Source organism: Hyperoodon ampullatus, assembly GCF_949752795.1.
Source record: "Hyperoodon ampullatus genome assembly, chromosome: 2".
Lineage (NCBI taxonomy): Eukaryota > Metazoa > Chordata > Mammalia > Artiodactyla > Ziphiidae > Hyperoodon > Hyperoodon ampullatus.
This window is the reverse complement of record NC_136915.1, coordinates 170,498,411-170,521,225: the sequence shown is the minus strand read 5'-3', so window position 1 is coordinate 170,521,225 and position 22,815 is coordinate 170,498,411. Positions and strand designations below refer to the sequence as shown.

At 33.4% G+C, this 22,815-nt stretch overlaps 1 protein-coding gene across 3 annotated transcripts in view; it reads right to left on the bottom strand.

Moving 5' to 3' along the window:
• KIFAP3 (kinesin associated protein 3) overlaps positions 1-22,815 on the bottom strand; it is a gene marked incomplete at its 3' end in the record, with an annotated part of 155,057 nt that overhangs the window by 46,970 nt on the left and 85,272 nt on the right. For all 3 annotated transcript variants that reach the window (XM_079724871.1, XM_079724873.1, XM_079724872.1), the window contains 6 exons: positions 16,328-16,436; positions 15,015-15,127; positions 14,447-14,612; positions 13,493-13,618; positions 7,477-7,575; positions 774-859 (listed from right to left, as the gene is read on the bottom strand). In XM_079724871.1, the coding sequence (XP_079580997.1) occupies positions 774-859; positions 7,477-7,575; positions 13,493-13,618; positions 14,447-14,612; positions 15,015-15,127; positions 16,328-16,436 (699 nt within the window). The remainder of the gene's footprint in view (positions 1-773; positions 860-7,476; positions 7,576-13,492; positions 13,619-14,446; positions 14,613-15,014; positions 15,128-16,327; positions 16,437-22,815) is intronic.

Here is a 22,815-nt window from a genome sequence, read left to right as displayed (position 1 = left end):
AACATGGGTGGACCCAGAGTTTATCATATTAAATGAGGTAAATCAGAACGCAAAAACACAAATACCATATGATATCACTTTTTTCTTGAATCTAAAATATGACACAAATGAACTTATCTACAAAACAGAAACAGACTCACATACATAGAGAATAGACTTGTGGTTGCTAAGGGGGTTAGAGAGGGATGGAGTGGGAGTTTGGGGTTAGCAGATGCAAACCAGTATACATGGAATGGATAAACAACAAGGTCCTACTGTATAGCACAGGGAACTATATTCAATATCTTGTGATAAACCATAATGAAAAAAATATTAAAACGAATGTATGTATATGTACAACTGAATCACTTTGCTTACAGCAGAAATTAATACAACATTGTAAATCAACTATACTTCAATTAAAAAGTGAATTTAGGGGCTTCCCTGGTGGTGCAGTGGTTGAGAGTCCGCCTGCCGATGCAGGGGACGCGGGTTCGTGCCCCGGTACGGGAGGATCCCATGTGCCACGGAGCGGCTGGGCCCGCGAGCCATGGCCGCAGGGCCTGAGCGTCTGGAGCCTGTGCTCCACAACAGGAGAGGCCACAACAGTGAGAGGCCCGTGTACCGCAAAAAAAAAAAAAAAGTGAATTTAGTATCATTGCATCTTCTGAACTTTACCAAAATTCAAATTCAATGCATACATTGAATGCAAAGTTCTAAATAGGTGTACAATGTCTCTTTCGTCCCACAAAATAAAGACTATTATACTTTGTGTAGGAAGAAAAATTACTTACCGCTATAATATCTAATGTATTATCGCAGACTTTTCGGATTTCATTATTTTTATCATGCATCAGATCTATGAGATATGCTGGAGCCTCTAAATAAAAAGTGGTTAAAGAAACAAACTGTGTTTGAGATTGCAGCTATTCAATCATGTTAGAGAATCCTGCATTTCTCTAAATTCAAATGTTAATCTGAAATTTAACTTCAAATTTTAAAATAAAATCATTACAACAAGATATTTAACAACAAAATATTTAATATTTCATTTATTTAAAAAACATGGATAATGGGATAAGAAAGGGGGGAAAAACTAGATAAAACTAGATAAAACTAGATAAAAATGGGTAAGGAAAACAGAGCCAGTAAATCTCAGAACATCCAAGGCCATATTTTTGAAACCATGAAACTTATGAAAGTAACTAAAGAAGGAGCTCTACAGCTGCATAGTTGTAAAACTTTGATTGACCTTACCCTCCTAAAAGTTCAGAAAAATTAATTTCACACAAAAATTCACATACAAAAAATTTGCACAACAACAGAAAAGAATCATAGTCAAATCCCATATATGGGTATGGTTATTATAAGGAAGAGAAAACATAAGACATTTTCACATAAAAACTGAAAGCTACAACCCTAATATTTCAAAAAGAAATAAAAGAATTTAAGAAATCAACAGATATATATGAAAGAACAATATGAATCAGAATTAGAAAATTCAGAGAAATAATTCCAGAAATAACTAAAAATAAACATAAAAATAATTTCAAATATATAAAAACTAAGTTTATAGTAATGCAAGAGTAAATAAAAGCAACAGATAAAACTCTAAGTTAAACAGAAGGTAAAAAAGAAGAAAATTTGTAAAATTTTAAAAAATGAAAAGAAATTTAAAAGATTAGAAAATGACAGATACTAAAGATAGGTAAAGAAGATCCAACATAATATTGATAGAAATTCTAAAGAGGACAACCAAAGCAACAAATACTATAAACTACAACTCAAGAAAATTTGCCTAAAATTTAAAAAAAAAAGATGAAACTATACACTGAAAGACTATATTTGCACACTTGGAAAAATCAAGCAAGAATGATGAACACCAAGTCAAATTCTAATAAAACTACTTGGCTTTAAAAAAACCCAGAAACATGCTTTGGTCTTCCTGGCAAAAAGATCGAGTCACTTATAAGGGAAAAAAAAGTAAAGTGTCATCAGACTTTATGACAGATAATTAGTAGACTACAGACTTCTCATTGGCAGCAATTCAAGGTGGAAAAATACCTTCAAATTGCTGAGGAAAATAACTGGAAATCTAGAATTCCATATTCTGCTAAATTATTATTAAAGAGGACAAACAAGTTATTTTCAGATACAGATATATTTATTATTCATAGATGTTCACTAAGCAGTATAAGAGAATGTAATCAATTATGAAAGAAAATCAATGCAGAAAAATAGAGGAACTGAATTCAAGAAAAAACAGTAAATGAGGAAACATACTATACTATTTAACATACTATAAATCCTAAATAAGCACTGGTTTTTAAAAAGGGATAATCAAAATAATAATTTTAAAATGTTATAAAAATTTTACATTATAAAAATGAGGTGAAATTACAATACTAGAGAGCAAGAAATAACATGGACGATGGAAGTGGAGACATTAGACTTACAAGTAGAAGAACAGATATATTCGTTTAGAACTTGGTGAGAATGCACGTTGAACTTTAAGACTAACACAAAAGAAAAGAAATGGAATGTATAAATAACAAGTAGGGGAAAAGGGAAGAATAAAGAAAACTCAAATTAATAAAGAAACCTCAATGGATCTGAAAGAGGCAGTGAAGAAAGAGAAAGCTATAATCTTCAATACTTAAAGTTGTTCTTGGTTAAAACTATTTGAAACAAAGGTCACAAGTTTCTAACAAGAAACTCTAGCACATGTGTTAAAGCAAATGACATTTTTTGAGGCAATGATTATAATGCCAAAAAAATTTTATCAAGTTTCATAGCAAGTGGCAAAGACAGAGGTTAACCCAGATCTTCTATTCATCAGTGCTACTTACTATTTTTGGGGGGGAATAAAAGGGATATATTTAAAATCTAGAAAAATATACAGAAAAATATATCTGTGTACACTCAAATTCATTTTTAGAAAAATCTGTAAAGAATTTGGTGTTTATTGCCTCTTTTCTCTACTGTAATGTAAGTTCCATTAGGGTAGGGACTTGGTCTATTTTGTTCACTATGGTATTCCCAGCTCTGAGAATATAACAGGTGCTCAATAAACTTTTATTTAATAAATAAATAAATAAATAAATAAGACCTATTCTACATACTACCCATGGATTTTGTGAGGATAAGATGAAAATAAAATTCTTAGAAAACTCTTTGGAATTTTCAGGGGGAATCTAAAAGGATCTAGTCTAATTTGGGTTGTTTTATTTTTCATGCTGAGACTGTTGGGATTATATGAAAATTAATTATTATTATAGCACTGGTTCTCAATTCCTATGAGTTGTGCTGAGAGCCATTTTTAATACTTCAAACATCTTAATATAAATCATGTATCTACCTAAAATAAGTCTACACCAACCATTTCAAAATGTCAAGTTTCTTTCATTCCATTAAAAATTTTATCAAATAATGTTGATCAGATTTTCTAACTTAAAAAATTGGAAAAAGCAATGATTTCCTGACTCATAAATTTTATTTAAAATATTTAAGGGCTTCCCTGGTGGCGCAGTGGTTGAGAGTCCGCCTGCCGATGCAGGGGACACGGGTTCGTGCCCTGGTCTGGGAGGATCCCACATGCCGCGGAGCGGCTGGGCCCGTGGGCTATGGCCGCTGAGCCTGTGCGTCCGGAGCCTGTGCTCCGCAACGGGAGAGGCCACGGCGGTGAGAGGCCTGCGTACCGCCAAAAAAAAAAAAAAAAAAAGATAAGATGAAAATAAAATTCTTAGGAAACTCTTAGGAATTCTCAGGGGGAATCTAAAAAGATCTAGTCTAATTTGGGTTGTTTTATTTTTCATGCTGAAACTGTTGGGATTATATGAAAATTCATTATTATTATAGCACTGGTTCTCAATTCCTATGAGTTGTGCTGAGAGCCATTTTTAATATTTCAAACATCTTAATATAAATCATATATTTACCTAAAATAAGTCTACACCAACCATTTCAAAATGTCAAGTTTCTTTCATTCCATTAAAAATTTTATCAAATAATGTTGATCAGATTTTCTAACTTAAAAAAATGGAATAAGCAATGATTTCCTGACAAATAAATTTTATTTGAAATATTTAAGGGCTTCCCTGGTGGCACAGTGGTTGAGAATCTGCTTGCCGATGCAGGGGTACATGGGTTCGAGCCCTGGACCGGGAAGATCCCACATGCCGTGGAGCAACTAAGCCCGTGCGTCACAACTACTGAGCCTGTGCTCTGGAGCCTGTGAGCCACAACTGCTGAGCCCACGTGCCATAACTACTGAAGCCCACGTGCCTAGAGCCCGTGCTCTGCAACAAGAGAGGCCACCGCAATGAGAAGCCCACGCACTGCAATGAAGAGTAGCCCTCGCTTGCCGCAACTAGAGAAAGCGGCACGCAGCAACAAAGACCCAACGCAGCCAAAAATAAATAATAAAATAAATAAATAAACTTATAAAATATTTAAGTATATTGATTTCATAGAGAAAAATCACAGTAAAATGTTTAAAATTATGGTGAAATATTTAAATAATAATTTTAAACTATGTTACAAAATACGAGGCATACTCAAATATCATTGACATCAACAAAAATCCTGTGCCTTGAAAACCAAAATATTGGGCTGAAGCCCTTCAGCAATCTTTATCCAATCTTAAGACATGGACTAAAGCATCAGATCTAATATTCCTTGATGCTTTTGTAAAAATTTTAATTCAGCAGATCTTTTATCTCCCACTCCCACCATTATCAACATGTTATATCCTTCAGAATAACTATTTAAAAAGTATTGACTTTAGATTCAATGGCTTAACAAAAATCGCACTTGGGAGAAAATGAAAAGAAAGTTACACTGAAAAGAAAAAATCAAATACAAGTAGCCTTAATAGTGTGAGCTTTGGTAATAAGGTACTGAGAGTACATTTAAAACAGACAGACCAGAGCAGAGGTAACACTTATTCACTGTGTGTCAGGCACTTGGTATGTACTTTAAACGCTTCATTCTTCTTTAGTCCTAAGGAAGAAACACTATGAGATGACACATAAACAAGGGGCTGTCTTCCAAAGAAGTTACCTAGAAAAAGCTATACTTTCACTTTGATGTTTTCTAATATGTGTTTCTTACAGTAACTTCTGGAGTTAAACAAATCTTCTCTACATAAAATATTCTTTTAGAGATTCTCAACCCAGAAAAGCATATTAAAGGCTCCAAGAAGACCCTGCAGCAAGAATATCGTTTAACTTTAACTCAGTGTTTCCCAAACTCATTTATCACAGAACTTTTTTCATTAAGCAACTATTAATTCTAAAGGAACACATTCCATGGAACACAGCTGAAAAGTTACTCCAACGATGTTAACATTGCTCAAAAGTGTATTTCAAATTTATCTTTCTGGGAGAGTTAGTTTATAAGTCACATTTTAAAAATATTTATTACTTTATGATAAAAAGAGTTCTCTCTAGTGAAGCTGTTACAGCAAAATAGTATTTGCATTTTGACAGCCCTTAGCAAAATGAACATTTCTCAATTAAACTTGCTTTAATCAGACTTGACTCTTGGCGACCTTATATGGTTCCAGAAATTCAACTTGTCCTCAAAAGCAAGGCAATGTTAATACTTAAAGCATGTGTTATTGGCTCTGAACACCAGAGGAGCCTCAAAATGTTTTGAGCAATAGCCCAGTGTATAAAAAAGTATCCCAATTAAATTTTAAATTTTAAAAGAGCATTAACCATTTAGATACATGAATTCATTGACTAAACAAGTTCTAACCACATGGCAGGTACTATGTTAAGTTTTGGGTATGGATAAAAGGAAGACAAAGCTAGTCCTTGAGCTAGAGGAGCTCAAAATCTTTTGGTAGAGACAGGCATATAAATACATAACTTAAAGTACTTTATTAGAGATGAAAAATAAAGAAATTACTCCCAATGGTAAGAAGGTAGGCACAGGATTAGAAAGGCTTAACTGAGAAGATGGCTTATAAACGTATCTTTGATGAGTTGGAGACTGTCAGGTAAAAAAAAAAAAAAAAAAAAAGGAGAAAAATGCATCTGAGTTTGACAAGGCATACAAAGAGGGAATAAGTTATGACAGCGAGGGTAATGTCTGATAAATGATGAGAAATTTGGTATGCTAAGAGAAACTGTATACTATAAGGTTAAAGGGCAACTTTGGAAAAATAGGTTAAGGTCAGGTTATGAAGAGCTATATGCAAAAAACAATTTAGATTTTTCATATGGGTAATGAACGATTTTATGCAGTATTTGAAAGCAGTTTTTTTTTTGTACACAAATAAGCAGACCACCACAATTAAAAAAAAAACAAAAACACAAAGATTCAGCTTAGATACCACATCCACTGCTAGCCTTTCATGACATTCCCAGACTTGGTTTATATATATCCTCTCCTGTGCTTGATGTACATACTTTATGACATTGATTACACTGGGTTTTAATTGTATATTGATTTACTTGTTTAGCCTTCCAATTAGATTATAAACTCCTTCAGTACAAGGACTGAGACTTTTATATGTCCAGCACTTAAAACAGTATCTGTTAGATGGTCAGAACTTGATAAATGTTTGCAGAATAAATGAATGATTAATTATGTATAGTAAAAGAGACAGCAGACACAACATTTTCAACTAAGGGACTGGGTGGATGACACTTATTATCGACCATGAATACAGAAGGTAGACTTTTTGAGAGGCAGATGTTAGCAATATCAAATACCCTTTTGGATGCAATAGTGATAAAATACCAATTCCTGAGTATCTCTCTGTGTTGGGAACTATTACAGATGATTTAAATCCACTAGTACTGACAGCTATCCTATAGGAGGTCTTTTTATTTTAATAATAGGAGGCCTTTTTACTTTAATAATATTATGGCCATTTTATAGATGCAAGATTGTATGCTCAAGGAGATTAAGTAACTTATCCAATGTCCTGTAGCTAGTAAGTGCATTTAAAATTAGGGCTATTTAATTATATTATATTATTTAATTATAATGCTTTATAGGCCATACTATGCCCCCTTAGGTAGGTGGAAGACATCCAGGTGGCAGTTAGCAACAAATGCCTGGGACTCAAGAAAGAGGTTTCGAAGATATCAAATACTTATTAGCATATAAGTAGCATAGGAGCTGAAGTCATGGGAACAGTAGATGTGTTTTCCCATGTATAGTGAATAAGGTAAGATTAAAAGAGGACTAAGGATAGTCCTAGGAACCTGTGACATTTAAGTTATGTTAGTAGAGAAGGAAGTTATGAGATATTTGTTAGGTTTTTTAGGAAAGCTGACAAGTTAATAAAATTGTTCTCCAACGTATCTTACCTATATACTGATTTGGGGTAAATAGCTTCTATGAAGAATAGCTTGCCTCTAAATTTATTTCAAAACTTGATATTTTCTACAATATTTGAACACTTGCAAGAAAAAATACGTAAAAATGCATCTTTTCTTAATATGTGAAGTGTCATTATCTATGGTAAACATTGAAGGATACGTGTTTCCTTGATTATGACATCTCTTGTGGCTTGGTGGAAAACCATTTGGTAGAAGACATAAATTATCTGACACACAAATTCATCATCTTCTTGTTGAGCTGAAAAGAAACAGAAAACTTCAAATAAAAGAATACTGTATTATATACAAAATTGAATAACATTGAGGGGAAAAATGAAGAATGAGAAAAACTAACAGTGACAAGGACACAGGTAAAGGACAATTAGTTTAAATTATTTATAATATATGGGTGGCATGTATCATTTACGTCTTAGGTGTTTTTTCTAAATTACATGATGGTGATCAGTCAAAAAATTTCATATAATATATTTTCAGAAGTTTTAGTAAATTTGGTTGTGGTCAAACTAAATAGGTTAATTTACTTTGAAATACAAAAATAAAAAATAAGAGTTTAAAGACAGAAATTATATCATCTCTGAGTCCAAACCACACTACTTGAGACTGTTCATCTCAAAAGGTTGTACTGAGGAAGAACTGAGAAACAAGACATGTTTAAGAGAATAGTAATGGTGCTTTTCTGTAATTTTTGCTATTTTTTTGCCACCAAGTATAAACAAATTGATTAAATTAACTTCTAAGTCCCCAGTGTGACATGGCAACACTTACCACCACTTGTGGGGACTTCTTTTTTATTTTGGTGCCTCATAAAAAAATTCTTCAAATAATTCTAATTTGTAACATAAACCTGGTTTTATTTTGTCTCTATAATGTTGACCTCACATCAGAAAAATGGTTCTTAAAAAATCACATCTTCTAAGTTTTTGGTAGAAATTAGACTGTTATAAACAGGTTTTTTCTTTGTTGAATAATGTTAACAAAATTAAACTTTACTTATTGGTATGAAGTAATAAAGTAATTTTAGTTACAATCAATTATACTAGTAAAAAGGAATGTTACATAATCATACAAACTAATTAAGAAATGTTTATTATCATGAAAAGAAGACTTTAACAGAATAGCGGATGACCACTGATTAATACATGTAATGGCAAAAGCAAATACTTATAGAAATCCAATTTTTAGATACTGGTTATGAAATTTGATTTACTAATAGTCTGCTAACAACTCTTGGCAACAGATCAGTGCTATCTGTTAGACAAAGATTTACAGGTCAACAGAGCATCCAACCAGCTGTGTGGAATAAATTGTGGTCCCCTCAAAGTCCAACTGTTCCAAATAATTTTCCTCACTAACTTGCCAAAGTACCAGTCTCTTAGACTACTTGGGTTAAAATTTTATTAATTTCTCTCTTGGTATATAGTGTTCCCTCACTTAACCCCAAGGGTTTTAATCTTGAAAATACATATATTTCATAAAAACAGTAGTATACAGCCTCTGCCTGTGATAACCACATGTCAGAGAACATCAAAATATAGTAAAACACTGAGCTGGCTCTGTTATTATCTCTCAGTCATAATCAAAATGGGACAGCAATTCAAGGACCCAGATCATTTTGTTTCAACTTTCTCCAGCTCACCACAAAATCCTCATTCTCATTCTGCCAACTACATTATCTTTACTTTCACCTCCCAAATACCTGGTCTTTTAATTATTTCCAATCTGAAAACTCCTGGCTGTGTGAAGGGTGCACCAAAACAAATACATATACACTATTTGTAGACAAACTTCAAATGTGGAGGCACTATCTCTAGATGACCATTAAACTGCATTATGTTAAAGAATTTACAAATCAAACTTTTAAAGATTTAGAAGAGAAAAATGGGCAAAAGACTTAAATAGGCACTTCACTTTATTAGTCATATCCAATAACCAATAAATACAAATAGGTACTCAATTTCATTAATTATTAGGGAGATGCAAATTAAAACCACAATGAGATACCACTATGAAGGCTATAATTAAAGAGGCTGTATGACAAAATACATTGGTGATGTAGAATAACTGGAACTTCTGTACATTGCTGGTGGGACTGAAAATTGGCACAACTACTTTGGAAAACAAAGTAGTTGGCATTATTTCTAAAGCCATATATATGTGTACTCTGTTCTGCTCCTAAGTATGTGTCTAACAGAAATAAGTAAATATGTTCACTAATTGAAATGCTTAAGAATGCTCATAGGAGCATTACTTATAATAATAGCACATCAATTACAGGAAAAAACTGTAAAAAACACAAATACATGGAGGCTAAACAGTGCACTACTAAATAACCAAGAGATCACTGAAGAAATCAAAGAAGAAATAAAAAAATACATAGAAACAGTGACAACGAAAACACGATGACCCAAAACCTATGGGATGTAGCAAAAGCAGTTCTAAGATGGAAGTTTATAGCAATTTAATCTCACCTCAAGAAACAAGGAAAATCTCAAATGAACAATCTAACCTTACACCTAAAGCAACTAGAGAAAGAAGAACAAAGAAAACCCAAAGTCAGTAGAAAGAAAGAAATCATAAAGATCAGAGAAGAAATAAATGAAATAGAAATGAAGAAAACAGCAAAGATCAATAAAACTATAAGTTGGTTCTTTGAGAAGATAAACAAAATTGATAAACCTTTAGCCAGACTCACCAAGAAAAAAAGAGAGAGGATGCAAATCAGTAAAATTAAAAATGAAAAAGGAGAAATCACAACTGACACAACAGAAATACAAAGGATTATATGAGACTATTACAAACAACTCTATGCTAATAAAATGGACAACCACAAAGAAATGGACAAATTCTTGGAAAGGTACAATTTTCCAGGACTGAACCAGGAAGAATTAGAAAATATAACCAGACCTATCACAAGTAGTGAAATTGAAACTATAATTAAAAACTTCCAACAAACAAAAGTCGAGGACGAGATGGCTTCACAGGCGAATTCTATCAAACACTTAGAGAAGAGCTAACACCAATCCTTCTCAAACTCTTCCAAAAAATTGCAGAGGGAGGAACACTCCCAAATTCATTCAACGAAGCCACCACCACCCCGATACCAAAACCAGACAAAGATATCACACAAAAAAAGAAAATTACAGACTAATATCACTGATGAACAGAGATGTAAAAATCCTCAACAAAATACTAGCAAACAGGACCTAAAAACACATTAAAAGTTTCATACACCATGATCAAGTGGGATTTATCCCAGGGCTGCAAGGATTCTTCAATATACAGAAATCGATCAACGTGATACAGCATATTAACAAATTGAAGGAGAAAAACCATATGATCATCTCAATAGATGCAGAGAAAGCTTCTGACAAAATTCAACACCCATTTATGATAAAAACTCTCCAGAAAATGGGCACAGAAGGAACCTACCTCAACAAAATAAAGGACATATATGACAAACCCACAGCAAACATCATACTCAATGGTGAAAAACTAAAAGTATTTCCACTAAGATCAGGAACAAGACAAGGATGTCGACTCTTGCCACTCATATTCAACATAGTTTTGGAAGTCGTAGCCACGGTAATCAGAGAAGAAAAAGAAATAAAAGGAACACAAATTGGAAAAGAAGAAGTAAAACTGTCACTGTTTGCCGATGACATGATACTATACATAGAAAATCCTCACGATGCCACCAGAAAACTGCTAGAACTAATCAATGAATTTGGTAAGGTTGCAGGATAAAAAATTAATGTACAGAAATCTCTGGCATTCCTATACACTAACAATGAAAAATCAAGGAATGAGAAATCAAGGAAACAATCCCATTTACCATCACAACAAAAAGAATAAAATGCCTAGGAATAAACCTACTTAAGGAGGCAAAAGACTTGTACTTAGAAAACTACAGAACACTGATGAAAGAAATCAAACATGACATAAACAGATGGAGAAATATACCATGTTCTTGGATGGGAAGAATCAATATTGTGAAAATGACTATACTACCAAAAGCAACCTACAGATTCAAGGCAATCCCTATCAAATTACCAATGGCATTCTTCACAGAATTAGAACAAAAAATTTTACAATTTGTATGGAAACACAAAAGACCCCAAATAGCCAAAGCAATCTTGAGAAAGAAAAATGGAGCTGAAGGAATCAGGCTATCTGACTTCAAATTATACTACAAAGCCATAGTAATCAAGACAGTATGGTACTGCCACAAAAACAGAAATATAGATCAATGGTACAGGTTAGAGAGCCCAGAGATAAAGCTATGAACATATGGTCACCTAATCTATGACAAAGGAGGCAAGAACATAAAATGGAGGAAAGACAGCTTCTTCAATAAGTGGTGCTGGGAAAACTGGACAACTACATGCAAAAGAATGAATTTACAACACTACCTAACACCACACACAAAAATAAACTCCAAATGGATTAAAGACCTAAATGTAAGACCAGACACTATACAACTCTTAGAGGAAAACATAGGAAAAACATGCTTTGACATAAACCACAGCAAGATCGTTTTTGACTCACTTCTTAGAGTAATGAAAATAAAAACAAAAATAAATATATGGGACCTAATTAACCTTACAAGCTTTTGCACAGCAAAGGAAACCACAAACAAGATGAAAAGACAACCCTCAGAATGGGAGAAAATAGTTGCAGATGAAGCAATGGCAAAGGATTAATCTCCAAAATATAGAAACAGCTCACTCTGGAGAAGGTGGTAATGACTGGGAGGTGGCAGGAGAGGGACTTCTAGGGTGCTGGTAATGTTTCATTTCCTTATATGAGTGGGAATAACATGAGAGCTCTCATTTTGAAAATTCATTGTGCTATACATACTTACAACTTGTGTATTTTTCTTTATGTATTATACCTGGTACAGGAAAGACCGAGATTAGAGGGTCTTTTTAAGCTTTCCATATTAGTATTTTTAACTTCTATACTAATTAGCTACTTTTAATGTATATCTGCTATGGGCAAATTGCATCCCTCCAAAAATTCATATGCTGAAGCCCCAATCCCAAATGTGACTATATTCGGAGATAGGGCCATAAGGAAATAAGTAAGGTTAAATGAGGTCATAAGGGTGGAGTCCTGATCCCATAAGATTAGTAACCTTATAAGAAGGGATACCCAAGCACTTGTGTGTGCTCGTGCTTTCTCTCTCTCCCTCTCCCCCACTTCCTCTGCCCGCCTGCCATATGAGGATGTTAGGACACAACAAGAAGGTGGCCTTATGCAACCCAGGAAGAAAGACCTCACCAGGAATCAAATTGGCTGGCACCCTGATAGACTTTCCAGCCTCTAGAACTATGAGAAAATACATTTCTGTTGTTTAAGCCACCAAGTCTGTGGTATTTTGTTATGGCGACCTGAGCAGACTAACACAAGGTCCTAGAGAACTTGGCCCTAATAAAATACTATTAGAGTCAGAAAAATTTTGTATGCAATATGGAAAAAGAAACCTGGGCCCTTAAGAGCAAAACAAAGGTAAGGGGAAGACTATCTAGGCCTCCGCTATCCAGTATTGTAACCATAGCCATTGTGGCTAGTTAATTTTAATTAAATTTAATTTAAACTCCAGGTTCTCAGTCCTAACAGCCACATTTCAAGTATTCAATAGCCACATGTGTTGGACAGTGCTGATAGAGAACATTTTCTTCACTGCAGAAAGTTTAGAGGACAATACTATATATGGATCTAGGAGGGAATATGATGATTAGAATTAGCTTCCAAATAAACTTTTCTGATTAGAAATCAAGATATTAAAAAAAGGGTTTGTGCAAGATAGGAGATCCAATTCAACCAAAACAAAGCTCAACATAAAGAAGAAATGGTGGAATATTAGTTGTTCAAGGCTGATAAGAGGAGGGTAGTGTCTGTAAAATTGGTCCTGAATCACTTTATAGCAACATTCTTAACTTTGCAACCTAAAAAGCTATTTGATACTATGCTATCTAATCCCAGTAAAGGTATATTTAATTCATTTTCCTAACTATATAATTTAAGTTGCTATAGATGAGTAATGCAACAAGATAAATAATATTTCATGATTGCAGATTCCACATTTAAAAATCTAAACTCATAACTTGTTTATATATTAGCATAAAAATAAATTTAGATAAATTATAATTTACCATTTAGCAACTCAATGAGTGCAGGGATTATCCCAGATTTGGCTAGCAATGCAGCACAAGAGTCATCCATAGATACAGTTCCAATCATTATAACCACTTCTAAAACAAGGTCATCTTCTGCAGCACCTAGTAAAGTCAAATCACAGAAAGTTTTCACTGAAATGTCCTGATACAAATGCTTTTATATTGCCAAAATTCTAATTCACAGAAAAGATACTAAAAGCTATTAAATCAGTTCCTATGAATCCTTAACACGCTTATAAATGCGTCCTTTTTCCAAAATTCATTGTTAATGGAATTCCATTCCATGATGACAGTTGGTGGTGGGGGGGCAGTAGAGAGGTGGAGATAAGTCTTTGAAAATACAAATGAATGACAATGTAAACACAGAAAACAGAAGAGTCATTTGAATGCCTCAGAGAACTTATTGTGTGCATGTGAACTTGTGTAGAGTGGGATGGTATTTAGTAATTTTAAAAAGGCAGGATACGGGCTTCCCTGGTGGTGCAGTGGTTGGGAGTCTGCCTGCTGATGCAGGGGACACGGGTTCCTGCCCCAGTCCGGGAGGATCCCACATGCCGCGGAGTGGCTGGGCCCATGAGCCATGGCCGCTGAGCCTGCGTGTCTGGAGCCTGTGCTCCGCAACGGGGGAGGCCACAGCAGTGAGAGGCCCACGTACCGCAAAAAAAAAAAAAAAAAAAAAAAGGCAGGGTAGGAAAGGGAAACTAATATTAAAATAACATATTGTTAGGGAAGAGAGTACATACATATACGAGGAGAACTAGTGACTGCCTTTCTGAGAGAAAGAAACGAACTTGGGCTAGACCTAGAGGTGTGGGAAGAAAATGTGTTATGTAGTACAATAATGGTCACAAAATACTGTTCTAGCAGCCTTATCCACAACAGAAAGAAATAACTTAATGATTACGCAGAAGTGAAATACTTAGCACAGACCTGGTTTGAGTTTATCCTTGAGGTACGGAACCAGCTTATACTCCTTAAGAACCAATTCCCAGTCTAAGTCTGGAATGGTCAAATTTGCAAGAGTTCCTAAACATTCAATCACAAACTCTTCCTCTTCATCATTAGAGATTTGAGCTGCAAGGTCCCCAACATAATCCTGAATAAAATAGAATTTTAATACAAATTTAAAATATGATTTCTCCAGAAGAACTAATCTAATAATTTAACCCATAGGAAGAAAAAGTATCAAATGTGACTCTCTTATTTTAATAACCTTGAGCTAAATTGCTAAGGGAGACTATGGTGAACTGGTTTAAGGCAAGCAAACTGGAGTGAGGATGAAAGGGTTAGGGATAGGGATCATAAAACAAAAACAACATTAAAACTTAGGTTGAGATTTCTAGGAGCTAAACTTACAAGGAAGTTGAAGAAAAACCAACTTGGGTCATGAATTAATATTTGACAAGAGCTAAGGAAGAGTTATATTTCCAGACACAGCACTTTAAAGCTTTAATTCTTAGGCTATTTTAATAGACAGAAAGCCAAAAACTATACTTACAATAAATAAATTTTTAGTTGGTCCATCATGCTGGGAAATGTTCCTAATCATTTTCATCAGCAATGGATCCTTGAACTTCAGAGCCCTCTTCATGAGCATCTTCAGCCCATTTCCTGATAATAAAAACCAACAAAGGTTCATTTAATGATTTTTAAAATTTTTGGTTCTCAAAAAACCCCAATTTACACACAGAAAATATGTAAATATTAAATGTACAATTAATTTTAATAAATGTATGCCCCTGTGTAATTCGTACCCATATCAAGATACAGAATATTTCCATTCAATGAAAAAAGTTCCCTTGTGCTTAGTCAATCTTAATCCCCCAATACAATTACTTTTCTTCTTTTCTCCTCCTTTTCCTCTTCCTCTTCTTCCCCTTTTTATTTTTTCTTTTTAAACACAGATTAGTTTTGCCTCTCCTAGAATTTCACATAAATGGAAGCACAGTATGTATATGAAATATGTACCACAAAGTTTTAAAATGTAAATACTTTTTGACCCATAAAAATTGTACTTCTAGGAATTTATTCTAAGAATGTAAAAATGGAAACATGAAAGATTCAGAGAAAGGAAAATTACTGTAGCATTGCTTGTAACAGAAAAGAAGTGGCAACAAACTAGCAGATTAAACTATGGAAAATCCTTTAATGGATTATTTTGCAGCTACTGGCAATTATGTTTTATTAAAGTATTTAATCATATGGAACAATATTCAAATATTAACTTCAAAAAACATGTCACCATTTATAGAGAGAATCCCATTTTAATTTAAAAATACGCAGAAGCATTGTACCAAAGTTTTAACCATGATTATCTCTGGATAGTGGGAGTAAAATTTTTAGTTTTTTCCTATTTGCTCATTTGTACTTTTTATAATGAACATGTATACTTCTCAAATACGAAAAAACTATTGTGCAAACTCTGAAATATCATAATGTATGATGAATCATTTTATGAAGATACTATAGAAACAAATAGCTAATACATTTGTATTGCAACATCTTACACTGTAACAGATTGCTTTGCAAATAAAAAGTTTTATTTCATCTAGAAAATATTTTTAAAAATCAAATTTCAATTAAGGGTAACTGACCAAATGGTTTATAAAATGTTACTAAAGGGTAAGCGTTTCTATTCATGATGTAAGAATATTCTGAGTCTGACATTTAAGGATTATAGCTATAATTTTTAAAACTATTTAAAAATAGGATTTACATATTTACTATAATTCTTAATTCCTTATTATCTATTTTCCATCATATGCCAATAGCATATGATAGAAGTTATTTATGAAGCTCAAAGGCACTAACCTTCACAGATAAGCTGTACGTTCCTTTTGTTAGCAGCTAGATTAATGCAGAAAGAAATGAGTTCCAAGTCAATTCGTTCATCCGAACATTCAAAGAGCATCTTCATTAACTAGCAAGAAGCACAAGACATATTTTACTCAGAAAACCCCCAAACACACAAAAAACCACAGGCACTATTTTATCACAGTATGTTACCTTAGATTGTATGTTGGAAATAATATAATACAATTACATTTTCAACATAGAAGTGGTAGGCTTTTACTATTGAATAACTGAATACTTAATGAACTATTAGATGCTCAGCATTCAATATGAACTTCCAAGTACACTGGAGAATATAAGAGAAATATTACATAAAACCTTTGCATTTAAGGAATTTAAAATGTTGTGTGGAAGTAGACCATTCTGAGCAACGAAAATAGCTTGTGTAAAGGTTACAAGGCAGGAAAAAAAGTCATTCTTCTGAAGAATTAAGAGAAGGCAAGCATGGTTGGAGTGAGGGAAATAGTGTTAATAGATAAGGTAAAAGCCAGATCACACAGGATTCTGAAGTACACGTTAAGGATTTTGGGCTTCATGCTAAGGTAAATGGGAAGACATTAAAGGCTTCCAAATAAGGAAAGTGTCAGGATAAGATTTACGTTTCAAAAAGATCTGGTCAATTTAGAAAATAGACTGTAATAGGGTAAGAAAATGTGGCAAAAGCACCTAAGGGGCTAGTGGAAAAGTCGAGGTATGATGATGGCTGCCTGGACTAGGTAGAGCAGTGGGGATAGAGATAAAAAGGATGGCTCAGAGATATATTTAGGAAAGAGAATTAAACTGGGATTTAATAACTGACTACATGTTGGGGTTAAGGGAGAGGAAGGGTCAAAGATGACTCACAGGTTTCTGCCCTAAACAACAACATGGACGGTGGTGCTAACATTTACCAAAAGACAGAAACCAAAGTAGGAGAAAACTTTAAAGGGAAGACAGTAATTTTGGTTTTGGACATGCTGAATTTAAGCTGCCTATGTGACAGTCTAGTGCAGATAGTCAGTAAAAGTTATAAACACAAGTTTATGAGACATGATTGGACTGAAGGTATAATTTTAGGAATTGTCATTTATGGTTGATAACTGAACCTGTAAAGCTGGACCCAATCATTTGGGAGTGTGTATAAAATAAGAAACGAACTCTACTTAATGATAAGAGAAAGGGAAGGGACTTCCCTAGTGGTGCAGTGGTTAAGAATCCATCTGCCAATGCAGGGGACACGGGTTCGAGCCCTGGTCCGGGAGGATCCCACATGCTGTGGAGCAACTAAGCCCGTGCACCACAACTACTGAGCCTGCGCTCTAGAGCCCACAAGCCACAACTACTGAGCCCATGCGCCACAACTACGGAAGCCCACGTGCCTAGAGCCCCTGTTCCGCAACAAGAGAAGCCACTGCAATGAGAAGCCCACACACTGCAACAAAGAGTAGTCCCCGCTTGCTGCAACTAGAGAAAGCCCGTGTGTAGCAACAAAGACCCAACCCAGACAAAAATCAATCAATCAATAAATTTATTTTCAAAAAAGAGAGAGAGAAAGGGAAGATGGGTCTAAGAAGCAGCAGACAGAAAAGTAGGAAGAAAAAGGCAGGTCACTTATGCCATTTAGCAGTAATCTAGATTTGTCATGAGAGATAGTTGCTATGTAATAAAGGAGAAATGAACAAACCTTAAGCTATACTTTTGAGAAGCTTGTCTACTATTATTGGTAAATAGCAAATTAACTTAGTGCATATTATATAAATACATTTTTCTCTTAGTCAAATTGATAACAACATATGGAAGTCAATCCTAAAATTTATAACCTAAAAATTTCTTATGTTTTATCTCGGCAGATACCTTCTTAGATCAACATGCCTTTGTTGACTGGTTGGACCCTATTTTGTTAAATCTTGTTTTGGTTATTCTCTATGTTAGTTCCAAATAACTTCTAAGTTTCAAAAAGGATACATGGTGAACACAAAAACTAATCTTATTTCTGTATGCTAGCAATGAACAACTGGAAACCAAAATTAAAAAAGCAAATCCACTCACAATTGCTCCTCAAAATACTTAGATATAATTCTAACAAAACTATATGTATATATATAAAATTCACTATTTGCTGAGAACTACAAAAACACTATAGCTGGTGAATGGTTGGCATGTACCATGCCTTTTCCCAGAGAGCACTTCTTTAACACAAATGTTGCTGCTAGTGGAATCTTTAATCACTAACACTTAATAATGTTGTAGAACAAAAAAATTCTATGGCAAAGGTAAAATAATCTTAATTTATTGGATATAGTTTTAACAGATTTTGCTACCTATTAACTGCCAACTAAAATTAAATTACAAATTAATAAAAATGTAGGTGACAATCCTCTAAAAATGTAAATATATACAGTATGTTTTTCATATTCTAATTAAAAACCCATTATAGATTTCTTCCAAACTTCTCCTAATTCAAGAAGCTTTTTAAAAATAACAAAAGTATGTTTGTTACATCAATGCAATGCTTAGCAAGGCAAAATATCTGTTGCTGTTTACTTGAAATTAACCTTGTAGTATGAAATTTGCCCTTAAGAACGGTGTTACAGGGTGATTTGTTAGAAGCTGAGGGTTTTTGTTTTGCCTTGTTTTTGTAATTTCCACATTAAGTCCTGTGATGAAATATTCAGGAGCTAGCTTTTTAAAAAATAATGCATGGTTTAAAACCTTATCCAACACCTACATCCCAAAATCAAGAGAAATCAGGACTAAGTGTGAATGAAATACGTCATGATATCAAATTAGTTTTTCATAATAAGAAAGAGAAACATTTCAATTTTAAAGTGTTCACATTTTAAAATAATAGTTTAGTTCAAGCTCTACGTGCAACACTGTCTTTGACTGCTACCCACAGCACTTCAGAAGTAAGTGTAATTGCTGACAACTAGGAAATACTAAAACTAGACTTGTTCTGTTTTAACTATGTCCATTGTCATCTTTTACTAATTTAACAGGAAGGCACTAAAAGGCTTCAGCCTGTGCAATGAAGAGGCAATAGTGTTCAATCAGACAAGTCCCATATTGAGTATCAGATACCAAAGACCCAGGACTGAAATCACTGTGTCTAGACTCTCTGGCACCTGACTTCACTTATTTACCAGTGACCAGAGGCCAACCCCTACAGCTCTCTGTATTCACATACACCTCTGCCACCCCCACCCCCCTACCCAAACATCTTTGAATGATTATGGCAGAACTTTGCATGCCTCAGGAATCTCTTCTGACTGGCTACTCCCTAACTCTGCTGTTTGAAGTGATGCTCTGGTTTCTGAACTTCAGCAGATAATGGCAGGCAGGAGCAAAGGGGGCTGTCAGAAAGGACGTTTACCAGCATTCAGCTCAAAAGAAGCGTGTAGATCAAAGAGGGGCCAAATAGGACAACTGTGGTAGAAAACATGTGGATTACTATGAAGATTCTTGCGCACTGTTCTAGGTAAAATGTTAAATAACACCATGACATCATTACCTAAACATGTACTTTGGCCATTCTATTACCAATAAATACTTTCATAAGCATCTGGATGGCATTTGCACCTATTTAAACAAAACATGCATCTTAGAGGTCTAAATAACAATGAACTGTTAATGTGTACTCTTAACTATTATTAGAATACAACCATTAACTCCTGGTTATCCCCAAGTACGCTTACCTGGAACAATTCACCCACTGAGACCATTAAGATCATCCATAAAGAAAGACTTGCCCTGACCCCCAAGTTTTACAAAATAGTGGCATAATAGAGGGAAAAAATGAGAATATATTGGATAATTAGAGGCAATAAAGTACAAAAGAAGCAAAGCAACATAATATTGGGAGAGATTATGAGGCATGTTGACTTTATGACATCTACTCTGAATGTTAAATAATTTTAAAAAGTGAGCTCTAATTATAGGCTTATGTTAGAGCATCTCACAGTCTATTTCCACCAAAGCCCAGCTCTTTAAGAATGAGAAATCAATAGAATCATTTTTCCCCCAAAAGACCATGATCATGCACTAGATACAACCTCTTAAAGTTAATCTAATTTACGTAATGCTATTCCATGAGCCCAATGTTAACACATTGTTTATTTGGACTAATAAAATTCTGATCAAGAAATTTTAAAAAGTATAGGTTTATCCTATAAAACACATATAAGAAAGGGAGTATTTAAATTGGACTCTGAGTGGTTCCAAAATAATGAGAAGCATTTACAAATGGCACCTTATTTTTGTACAGTGTTTCACAGTTTATAAAGTTCCTTTACATATGTATCTAATGGAATTAAAGAATATGACCATATCCCACATTTTTTTTGATCACTGAAATGAATATGAATGACAATTGAACCACTGCTTTCTTACTTTCCAAGTTATTTTAGGCTTCTCATTTGAAAAATTCATTTGTAATACTTGACAATATTTACTAAACAAAAATTAATGTGCATAATTTCAAAGTTAACAGAGTATTATATTAATATATTCCAAACTTCAGATATAGTTTTATTTAATAAGTAGGTTAATCAGTTGCTATCACAAATGGGTTCAAAGCTTTGTTAGTATTATAAACATTACTTCAAGGAGTCAATACTTCTGAGAGGAGTATCGTTTTAATTCCTGAAGGAAGCTCGGAAATTTGAATTTAATCCCAAATTTGCTTTCCATGATTCTTTTATTTTACAATGTACTTTTACAATTGGTACTGGGTGTCAATCAAACCATGTCAACTTTTCCCCAAATATGTCAAAGTTGAGACTTATAAAGTACAAGTTATAGGCTGGACAGCACTTTAGAAACAAACATACTATTCTAGAGTACCATTTGGTTTCTTAAAATATGGCCTAATACTAAAAAGTTTCAGGATGTTTACAACATAATTTGATAACATACCCTCACTATTCTTACCAGGGTTGAGCTTTAAAAACAAAATGTAATAAACTAAAACCCCAAAACATTGACCACTGAATGAATTTTGGAAGATTTTGTTCATGAAATACAGACCATAAATGTTCTGAAAACCCCACTGCAGAAATGTTTGATGTTAGAAAATTATCTGGCAAGGAAACATGCATGAATGTTGTCCTTGAAAAGGTATGGGAGATTTTTCTACAAAGTCTTCAACTGCAATAATAATAATGTTTCAAATGTAACTTAAACAGGCTTTTATTTCTGATTATTTATTGAAAATAAAGTTTCACATTTTATGTTTGAGATTGTAAATTCTAGGGTATAGAGGGAAGGGTAACTCCAAATTAAATATTTAACAAAAAAAGTTTTCCATCTCTTTTTAGTGTACATTTATTTCTCTTTTATTTAATGTTATTCTCTTTAAAATCTAATCTAGATAAAAACAGTCAATCTAGACAAAAATATTATTCTTTTATCACTGCTTTCCAATTCATATCCTGTAGTCAATGAAGTTCTGACATTAAATAGGATTGGAAAAGGAACACCCTTTGAAACTGTGAAGCAAAACCCCTTGGAACATATGAAGTGAGACTGTAGTAAATCACCTGTAATCTCCCTTTGACATGGCTACTCTTTTATTGACAACTTGTTTGACAAAGAGTTCGATTATACTTTGTATCAGCTGTAGTCTGACATGTGTTATCTCTATAAGAAGCCTTGCCTTGTTAGATAAAATATGCTGCATATTTGAAGGATGTCTACTTTCTGTAAACAAGCATAATTAGTTTATCCCCTGGTATAAAAGCCTAAGAAATTATACTTGAGAGTTTATCAGTTTTTTAATTGCGTGTAGATAAAGTATTAAAATTCTGGAATAGCAAATTCAATTTTTAGAACCATGTTATTAATTTGGGATGAATAGAAGGATTAATAAGAATTAATAAAAAAAAACTATGGCCTGTTTTTTACTAAATAATAATTATTAATTATTATTACGACTATTAATAATAATAATAGTAATAAATATTAATTAGTAATAAATATTCATTAATAAAATATTAATTAATAAATATTAATCATTACTACTATTAATCCTAAAATAATATACATTTAATAACTTATATTAGGCTAATAAGGAATTACGTAGTAGGAGTCTTAAGAGGATTACTTTAATAAGTATGACTTACTATACATGTTCTTCTAAAGTGTCTTTTAAAAGTGTTATTTTTATTGTATATTATACATCCTACGATTTTGCTTTTTGTATTTTAGAAAGCCATATTATAAAAATAATATTAAAAATCAGCCTAACTAGTGTTCTAATCATCAGATAGTATTCAAATTAGTAGAGCTCAGTTTAATGAAGATTAATAGCACAATAGTGATTCCATGAATGTAAATTCCCTAAGAGTAAAATTACACATGTATAGAATCTCCACCATTATAGTCTATGAAAAAAAATCACTAAACTCCTTCAAGACAAATAAACCTAACATATGAAATATATCAAGCAACTGAGTTATAGCAAAAATCTT